Consider the following 9,665-nt stretch of genomic DNA (forward strand, 5'->3'; position numbering starts at 1 on the left):
GAGCGTCAACATCCTCGGATGAGGTCAAAGATGACCTCGGCACCAGATGGGACTTGACGGGAAGCCATGGGCGCGAACGACGTCGCAATAATTGGGAGAGGAGGGGTGTTTGGCATGATGTTGGCATGTGTTGAAGTCAAGGAAAGCGAGAAGGCGGGGAAATGGTGTAAGACGGAATACGGCAGCCGCGCTCAGGTTTGGCGGGCTGAGTAGCGCAGTGGTGGCATAGTTGCATTTTTCGACATTTATCATACTGTGTTGGAGTGATGGAGTGGCAATTTCTGGATGCACCCAATGACTTCCCATCCGACAAGAATTTTACGGTCGAAGGTATTTTTCCTTCGTTCACAGATGAAGGCAGCTCTGAGAAATTCCAGCTAGTTTGCATTGCTGTACTAATACCTGTAGTTAAAGCGTCAATATGATATTTGCAGAATTTGGTTATTTTTATCGATGCATCTCGCGCCAATATTCCTCTTTTCTCTGAAGCTCTCAGACCAAAGGAATGGTCTTCTGGCTTGTTCCAAGTCAATATGCGAGGTCTGCTCGATCGCAGCTTTCCATTGGTACCAAAGTTGTTCAGAAAGCACAAAATGAGACATTTTTTCGACTAACTTTTCTGTCATGATATGGGTAAATTTTGATCCGGTTCTCTGGCAAAGTGCGTGTTAATAATATCTAAATTTGAAATGTTGAGGAGTTCTCCTAAATTCTCATTTTAAGGATGTGCAGAGACGACGCTGGTGTTCAGAAGCCTTACGGATCGCCTGGATCATGCACAAGCGCATACAAATAGATTTGAAAGCATAGGCGTTAAAACGAAGGAGTTTGGACTCTACTGTAGGCGTTCTAAAATATTGCGGCTCAATTTCGGAGCAGGGAGCGCACTTGGCGCTGCTCCCGCTGCAATTTGCTCCGACGCGTACAGTAGCTCTGTGTGGTACCCTTCCCAGTGGTGTAAATATGGGCACTTTGTACGCGAATTACTCCCCAAATAAAGAAAGTTTGGCCGTATGATGTTCTGACGCAACCAATAAAAAGATAAGCGTCTTGCGAAGCCAGAGGCATGAAAACCAAGAGGAACGACCAGTAAATGGCTGAGAAACGTTTACATCAGTGACGAACTTCCGAAAGGGGAGCTCAAATCGCCCCGGGCAAATTTTGGGCACCTGAGATTTGCAACCGGAAGGCTCGTGTGCACGCCGTTAATGAACGTCTTTTAGAATTGCCCGAGCAACTGGGTGCCCCCGGGCATGTCTGCTCGTCCTCCAGTGCTTTTCAGAGACTTCGGGGAGCTGTGTGGCAATCTACAGCGCGGAGTTCGCCGGAGAGAAGGCGTTCGCAGCTTCCTTGGTGATCGACGCGGAGGCTACAGCCGCCAGTGCAATGCCTGCACGCATCTGCAGCTTGCGGAGTGCCTTCGCACGCCTCTCCTCCGCGCGCAGCTGTTTTGCCTCTGCGACATCTCGGCGCCTCTGCAGAGAGGCAGCTTTGCGGTGATCCTTCGCTGCGGCCTCGGCGATCTTGGCTGCCTCAGCCTCCTTGCGCCGCTTGAGCAGATCGGCTGTTGTGAGCCAGTCCGCGGGCGCCCCACTGTCAAACGCAGGCCTCTTGTGACCATTCTCAGCTCTCGGGATAGGTTTCGGAGCGGAGATACGGTTCATGAGGATAGTGTTCACAGTGTTGGTGTTTGCCAGCATAGTTTGAATGCGCTGAATCTTGACGGCACTGGCCACATCCTCGGCCATAAATGCTGCAATCTTAAACTCTGTCTCAGCATCAGGTTGACGTTGCGGTACATCAACTGCAAGACCAACGCCGCTCGAAGGCCCTTCATTGCGTGAAGAGCCCGCACCGCTTGAAGGACCAGCAGCTGTCTCAGAGAAGAGGAGCAGCTGCTCCACTGATGTCCTGAACCGATCAGCGAAGTGGCGTTGAAACGGGAACAGGCCGCACGTGAGAAAAGATAAGCGCACGTCCGACTCCGAAATCGCTTGATGAGCGAATACAGCGCACGCCAAGCTGAAATTGACAGACCGCGCGTCTATGAGACATACCTCTGCGAATTTGTCTCGGATGATCTTCAGAGACGTTTTGAACCTCTTATTCACCATCTGATCACACGGCTGGAGGAAGTGCGATGTATTGGCTGGAGACTGGACGATCTCGCATCCAACTTCTTCACAAAGCTCCAGCCACTTGTAGCCGTTCCGAGAGCCGTGGCCGTCTAGCGTGAGTAGATAAATGTCATTTACACCAGCGAAATTGCGCATGAAGTTATCCAGATGCTTGATGAAGGCTGGGAGAATAGCCTTTTCCATCGAGCCGTTCTCAGTGACCTTGATAGTGGCGTCGTCCGGCATCCATCCAGGTTTAGTAAACATGTGGCAGTCCGAATCGGCCTCGAGAAACACCTGATCCAGAGGATCCAGCCACTTTTGCATGATCTTCTTCCCAGAAATGATGAAGAACGGAGGGGCCACGACGCCGTCTGCAGAAACCGCGATGACGGCGGTAATATGCTGACCACAGCCGTTCAGCGTGGAGGCGACAAACCCCCCGTGGTGCGTGTTCGAAGGACCAAAGACCTTAATGCGCTCTCCAAAACTGACTGTGACAGACGTCTCATCAGTGTTCCAGATGCGCCGGCCCTCTTGGAGAATACCAGGATGCTTGCGCTCGACGCTCTCAAGAATAGAAAAGAAAGGCTCGACGTGATTGAAGCGCTCTCCCTTTAACTTTACTGCCTCTTTATTCTCCGAGTTCCTGAATGTGAGATCCCGATTGCGCGCACGGAAGGCTCTAATGGAATCATTGATTGGGTGGTAGTCTGCCCACGTCCTCTCACGGCCGTCGTTCGCGACTTGCGCCATAACCTCACGCAGATGCTTGTAACCGACGGCAAATCCCTTCTTCGCACTAAACTTGAGCCGCTCAACTATCATGCGTTCCTCTTTGGTTGTCAAAACAGTAGGAGATCCAGCTCTCTTCGACGTGTCAAGGTTACACTGCGACGCCAGCTCTTCCCACCTTTCCTCCTTCATCATTTTGTTCAGCATGTAGACAGAGCCCTTGGACAAACCCGTCATGCTCGCAATGACTCTCTGCGTCTTCCCTGCCTTGAGGTGCTCCACCGCATGCTTCTTGGCAATCACACGTTTCTCATGCCCCGTGGCCGCCAACAGTAGGGTGCGCGTCTGCCTGCGCATCGAGGGTGGCATTGAGTCTTGCCTGGAGAGAAGTCTGGATCGAAGAGATTGTTTGGAGAGGCTGCTCGGACTGTAGTGGTAGTCAGTCTCGGATCAAGACTCTATAGAACCGTGCAAGAGCTTTCAGCAGACCGGACAGCACCTGCAAAAGCGCGCCCGCGCTTCCCCGTCAACGCTTTCCCGCGCGCATGCACTTCGCTTTGCACTCTGACAAAGCGCGCGAAGCGTATTGGTGTTTGCCCAAAATTAACCCTCTGCCCATATTTACACCAATGGGAAGGGTAGCTCTTTTATAATTTACAAGACAGAAATTTCGTCATGCACGTCCCTGGTACTGCATGTAGTCAATCGATACTCCAAGCAAGGACTCGAACGCATACAAACGCGGAAGCACGCGTTCTTGGTACTGTACTGTTACGAGGCATTCGGTTGCCAGGTGGCGAGCTGGACACGCGTACCACGGGGCGGAGCGCATCCGTATACCGCCGAAGGACGGGCAAGCGAAAGGCGGGAAGGAGGGAGCGAGACAGCACGCGCGGGGAATTGGGGGTGCCAGCCACCAGGGAGACGAAGGGAAACCATAGGCCGCACGGGGCTCGGGCTGGGGCAGAAAGACCGCGCAGGTCGCCGGCCGAGGGCGCGAAGGGAAAATGGCACGAGGAGGTGGCTACCGGTGGGGCAAGGGGAAGCTGGATCGAAGGGGAAATTACGGGAGGGAGGGTTGGGGATAGCCGACTCATCCCGAGGAACGTGTACTTAAGAAGCCATCCCCGAAGATAGGAAGGGGGAGGCAGCAGACTTGCGAGGAGTAAAAGAATACGGGTGGATTCCCGTCATTACAGGTCGCTCGGTGCCCCGCGGCAGAATTGCCGCAACAGTACTGCACGTAGTTTATCGATACTCCATGTTGGATATCGCTACTACACATACTGCGCACATCCCTCTCCACCTGTCTCCTGGCCAGGGGGCACTCTCTTTTCCCACACTCCAAGAATGGACTCGACGCATACAAAACTCGTGAGCAAGTGTACGCACTGCAAAATGCATTACACTAAACTACACGAGTACTGTACACGTGTACTATGCCGATGCATTACAGCAACAAACACCTGCAGATTGTACATTGTGACAAGTGAGAGAGCGGTACGATTTGCGAGCACAAGCATTGAGGTCATCACCTCACCTCGATCGCAAAAACGTGATCCCGGTCAGTGCTCCGGCTGCTGGGCATATGTACTCCGCCAGAACCCTCCGGTCTAAAACCGCCCCCTCTCCCCCCCATCCTCTTGCTGCGCCCCGTGTACCCCTCCCCCTCCCCTGTCCCGCCTGCGCAATGTATTCCCCTCCCTCCCCTTCTTCCATCTTACATCTCCCCCCACCTTACCCCCCGCGCCCTGTCCACCGTGACACGCGTCGTCTCCAGGCCCTCCTCCCCTTGTCCTCGCCCCTCGCCCTGTTCCGCCTCCCCTCGCACCTCGCCCTTCCCCTTGCTCATCTCGCTCCGTCGCTACCAGCCCCTCTTGTCTGGCTCAACGACCGCTGGTCCCTCCCTGACATCGTCCACGCTCTCCGTTCCTCAGGAGCTACCCACCTTCTCCTCCCCCCCACCTCGCTGCCTCCTTCCTTTCGCCCGCAACTGCTCCAACACATACCACAACTAACACTCCTCACAATCCAACGCCTCCCTTCCGCCGACATCCTCATCTCCCCTCCCCTCCCCCCCACCACCACGGCTATCCGCCCTCCCGCATCCCCAACCCCTGCCATCTTCTTCACCAGTGGCACCACTTCCCTCTCCAAGCCAGTCATCCTCCACCCCCACTCTCTCCACGTCCAGTCTCTTTCCAAAATTGCCCACCTTTCCCTCCGCCCATCCTCCGTCTACCTGCACCTTTCTCCACTCTTTCACCTCTCCGGCCACTCCACCTCGCACGCCATCTCCCTCATCCGCGCCGCCCACGTCTTCCCTCCGTCGCATCTGCGTCCCTCGCGCCCCGCCGATGCCCGCGCTCTACTCGCCCTCGTCCGCGAGCATCGCGTCTCCGTCCTCGTCCTCTTGCCCGCTGTCCTTATCCTCCTGCTCGACGCCGCGCCTGCCGCTTCGTACCCGTCTGTCGACGTGCTGCTGTACGGCGGCGGTCCGCTTTCACACGCGTTGCGCCGGCAGGCCCAAACCCTGTTTCCCAACGCACGAGTTGTGGCGGCATATGGCATGACAGAGGCTGCAAGCTCCCTCACCTTTTTCCACCACGATAACTTTCCACCAAACTCCCCGTTGCACAACAGCGTGGGCTGGCCGCCGAAGCACGTCGAGCTGCGCATTGACACTTCCGTCGTACGCGGAGACGCACGAGGTGTCGGGGAGATTCTCACCCGCGGGCCGCACGTTATGGCGGGCTACGGCGTCGTGCGAAGGGGAGTGATGCATGGATGGCTGAGGACAGGCGATTTGGGGTACGTCGATGCTGGCAGTGGGGCATTATTCTTGAAAGGGAGGTGTAAAGATATGATCAAGTCTGGGGGGGAAAATGTGTTTGCAGGCGAGGTAGAGGAGATGCTCATGAGGGGCGACCAGGTAGAGGAGGCGGCTGTTGTGGGGATTCCACATCGCGTGCTCGGCGAGGCAGTTGCGGCTGTGGTTGTCTTGATGAGTAATGTGACAAAACCGGAAGGGGAGGTGCTCTCTGAGCTGATGGAATTGTGTAGGGAGTGCTTATCGCCATTCAAGAGGCCAAAGTGGATCGTAAGGAGCAGGGAGTTGCCCAGGACGGCTACGGGGAAGATCAGAAAAGGCGTGGTGAAGCACATGCTCAGAAAGCAACTGATGGAGGCGACGGCAAAGTTGTAGGGACGGGACGGGACGGGACGGCGATTCCGAGCACGAGCGTGCCGGCTCTGTGTGTGGTGGGTTTCACTAATGATACATGGTGCGGGTGGGTTTAAATCCAAGCGTTACTTGGTTAACGCAACTTGCAATACTGTACTACTGGCTGAGGGATAAGACGCATGAGCTTGGTGCATTCGCTTCTGAACTTCGGTTCGTCGAAATCTATGTCTCTTGTACAAGCGTTGTCCAAAATTGAAACTAAACAGTTCTTTCACATCTTACGAGAGGCTTTGGCCTGCGCTGTAGCTCGTTCTTTCTGCTTCCGCTCGCGTCCAGATGAACAAACCTCTCAATCGATGATCCCAACATGACTCTCTCTGCGCAAACATAACCTCCCTTCTATGAAAAGTCTCTCTCCTTGCTTGATGGACCCCTCAAATCAAGCACTTCCGCGTTCTGTGCTGGGACTTGCGTGGGTCTTCCGTCACGGTATCTCACTCAAATCTTCCAATGTCAAAGGTCATCGTAGAGGAATGTAACCCTGCGGTTATGGTGAGCCTTTCGACGACGGCCATTCTTGTCGCGCCTTCCATAGCTCGAAAATTGGGGAGTGTCGGACGTCGAATGTCTCGAAGGAAGGGCGTCTTCCGGGTCAGTATCCTCGGGCGCAGACTGACCTTCCCAATACCACGGAATCGGATTGTCGACTCCCGAATCAGTCTCGGGTTGAACATGACGATAGACAGACTTTGCGTTCGTATACGAGTTGGAATACCCAATGCCGGGTAGAGGAGGGGCGCGTCGATGCTTCTTGGATTTACTCTTCGGGTCTCGCTTCCTGCGCTCTGGGTCCTCGTCACGAGATCCTTTATGGGAACGGCTTCTGTCTCTCTCATGTGAGTGCTTGCGGTTGGCGCTCCTGGTTCTTTTCGAACCATGATCCCTCTCGGATCTTGATAGCACTTCTGATCTCCCCGATCTGTCACGCTTGTCAGATCGTTCAGACCTCTCCCTTCTCTCGGATCGTTCAGACCTGTCCGACCTTCCGGACCTCTCAGATCTATCCAATCGCTCATCTCTTCTCTCCCGCGAACTAGATTTCTGCGTGCGATGCGAGCGGTCCCGAGACGAGTGATCAGCACGGTCTGAGCGGTGGCCACTTCCTGATCTCTTCCCACTCCGGCTTCGCGAAGAAGGGTGTTCAGAAACTCCGTCTGAACCAGAGTCGTAGCCACTCTGCTCAAGACGGCGTTGAGACGACTCAGCCCTGGAACGAGATTTTGACTTTTTCCTCCGTGATGCTTCATGATCATGAGAGCTAGATTGTTGATACAAACAACCCGGACATTCATCATCAGAGGGTGGGGCCCCTGCATAGTATGCATCCTCATGGTGTGAATGACTTCCACCATGACGCGAACTTTGTCGCCTTTCCGAAGAATGCTGCGCACTCGAAGCAGGACGAACCTCCTGTTGGTATGGAGAACTCCTCGCATCGAAGTAGACATCGTGATCGGAGTCTGATGCAGCATCGGTCCATCCCTCGCCGTGTTCCCTCCTTGCCATGGTACCGACTCGCTGCGCATACTCAGAAGGCAGCAGATTGGCGCTTTCGTATGTATCGGTCAAATTTCCGAGCCGGGCACGGTCTGTGCTTGACATACTGCCTTCATGCTTTCGTGAACGCGTGGTGCTGTCCTCCTTTCTCCGTCGTCGTCGTGCTTCCATCTCCTCCCGCTTCTTCAGAATGCTCATATACGGATCCCCCTCTGCGTCATGAGCCATCGAGGAGCCTTCTCCATACCCAGATCCCCTGCCACTTCTGGAGCTTCTACTACCAGTCTTGCTGGAAAATGACGGGTAATGCGAAGACCCGTTGCCGTAAGACACGCTTTCCTCGGCATACAGTCGTGCCGGAAGTGCAGTTGCTAAGCGCTTTGCGTCCGGATCATGCTGGTCCTCTAGCACTGGCGGTAAACTATGCTGGGAGAGTCGACTACCATCCATGTCTCGACGACCATTCGAAGGCATGCGTGAATCCATCGACATCGAGGAGTTTGCATCTCCCAGTTTAGCTTGCTCTTGGGGATTGTAGGTAGGAAAACATGCATTAGTCTCTGGAATGGTTTGAATAAGCGGGAGGACGTCGAGTTGTTCCGGTTGAGGATACTTGAAAACGGCCACCGGTGAGCTCGTGATCTCGTCATCGGAAAGCATGCGTGCCGGTTGAGGATACTCCGGAAACGACGGGATGGCCCGCACGACGGCGTGCTGCTCCTGGGGAGGTGTGGAATTGAACTGAGGATATTCTTGAAAGACAGCGCAACTGCGATTCTTCCCGTCCGCCACGGGGAGAGCATGTGTCGTCCCAGACCGCAAATGCTCCTCGGGGACGAAACGCAATTCCCTCGGACGGTCATCGTCACTCGACCCGGCACCCCGTTCTTCGTCCGAAGGCGGGGAAAGAGCGTCCTCTTCTTTGGCCTTGCTATCAGCGGTGAGGCTTTTGATAAAGTCGGCTGGGGCCGCGGCCATGTCGCCACCATTCGCGACCGCCAAGGGCAGAAGTACCGATGCAGCAGCAAGGAGCGGGAGGCGTTTCCGTGTCTCGCGTCTGACAGAGGAGGCAACGGGCGGCGCCGAAAGCGCCGAGTGTCCGTCCTCATCGGCTAAGCTCTCCAGCAAGGAGCTGCTCGATGGCAAATCAGGCTCCGCGGCATCGTCCGCAGCATTGGCGTCAGCATCTTGAGGTTCGGTGGAGCGGATAGACAATGGGTCGGCCAAAAGCTCGTTCGAGTCGACGGGCTCCACGACGGGGTCAAACGGGTTGGGCGCGGTAGGGTCAAGCGGGGCCGACTGGATCGGGACAGGGGCGTCAGTATCTGATGGGCCAGAACCTTGTTCCTCGGAGGGAGCGTCAGCAAGGTGGAGTTGAGAAAGGGGGGCGTCTATGGATGCGACGCGATTATCGGGGCTGTCAGTGGGTTGAGTCGGCGAGGTAAGCGGGTTCTGGGAGGAGTCGGTTGAAGGAGGGTGTTGCAGCGGTGGCGGTGTGTGCGGCACAGAATGCAAGGCACGGGAGGTTCCAGCGGCAGCGAGAGTTTCTAGACTGTCCGGGGACTTAGCCGGCTGGGCAACGGGGTGGTCGGTATTGAGGACGTTGGAGACAAGAGAGGGGAGCAGATGAGCGTCTTCGGGTGGGGGATGCGGGCGGCTCGGGGATGGGGGCGGTGCGTAAAGCACACGGCGGGGCGGGGCCGCGATGTTCGACGGCCTATTCTCCGTGGACGAGTCGTCTAGAGACTGGCGGTCTAGGTGAAGGTCGTCGGGAAGGCACTTGTGCACTGGCAAGAGAGGTGCGGGCGAGTCGTGCATTGGGATCTCCGGGAGGACAGTGTCAAACTCGTTGGGGTCGTGCGGGATTGGCGGGGCGACGGAGTGTTGCACGAGGCTGAGCGAGGGCTGGTTTTGAGTTGGAGCGGGCTTGGCCGGTTGGGGCGGGGGGTGGTCCATGGCGACGGATTGGATGCGCAGGGCGGTGCAGGCGACGCCCAACTGACGCGTGGTCCGATCGACGGCGTCCTTCGCGGTGTCAGACATGTGGTGGAGGTGTGTGCCGTTTGACGACG

General features: G+C 55.9%; 1 protein-coding gene; it reads right to left on the reverse strand.

Moving 5' to 3' along the window:
- Window positions 1–6,118: 6,118 nt before the first annotated feature.
- On the reverse strand, window positions 6,119–9,636 carry CHC_T00003045001 (hypothetical protein). XM_005714868.1 is given in 2 exon segments: window positions 6,119–6,549; window positions 6,550–9,636. The coding sequence occupies 1 exon segment, from the start codon at window positions 9,634–9,636 to the stop codon at window positions 6,550–6,552; it is 3,087 nt and encodes a 1,028-aa protein (XP_005714925.1). The 3' UTR covers window positions 6,119–6,549.
- Window positions 9,637–9,665: the final 29 nt, after the last annotated feature.

Source organism: Chondrus crispus, genomic scaffold, assembly GCF_000350225.1.
Source record: "Chondrus crispus Stackhouse genomic scaffold, scaffold_17, whole genome shotgun sequence".
NCBI classification, from domain to species: domain Eukaryota; phylum Rhodophyta; class Florideophyceae; order Gigartinales; family Gigartinaceae; genus Chondrus; species Chondrus crispus.

What these genes read in the sequence shown, in the direction of transcription:
- CHC_T00003045001 (XM_005714868.1), bottom strand. Translation starts at nt 9,636, where the DNA reads ATGTCTGACACCGCGAAGGACGCCGTCGATCGGACCACGCGTCAGTTG.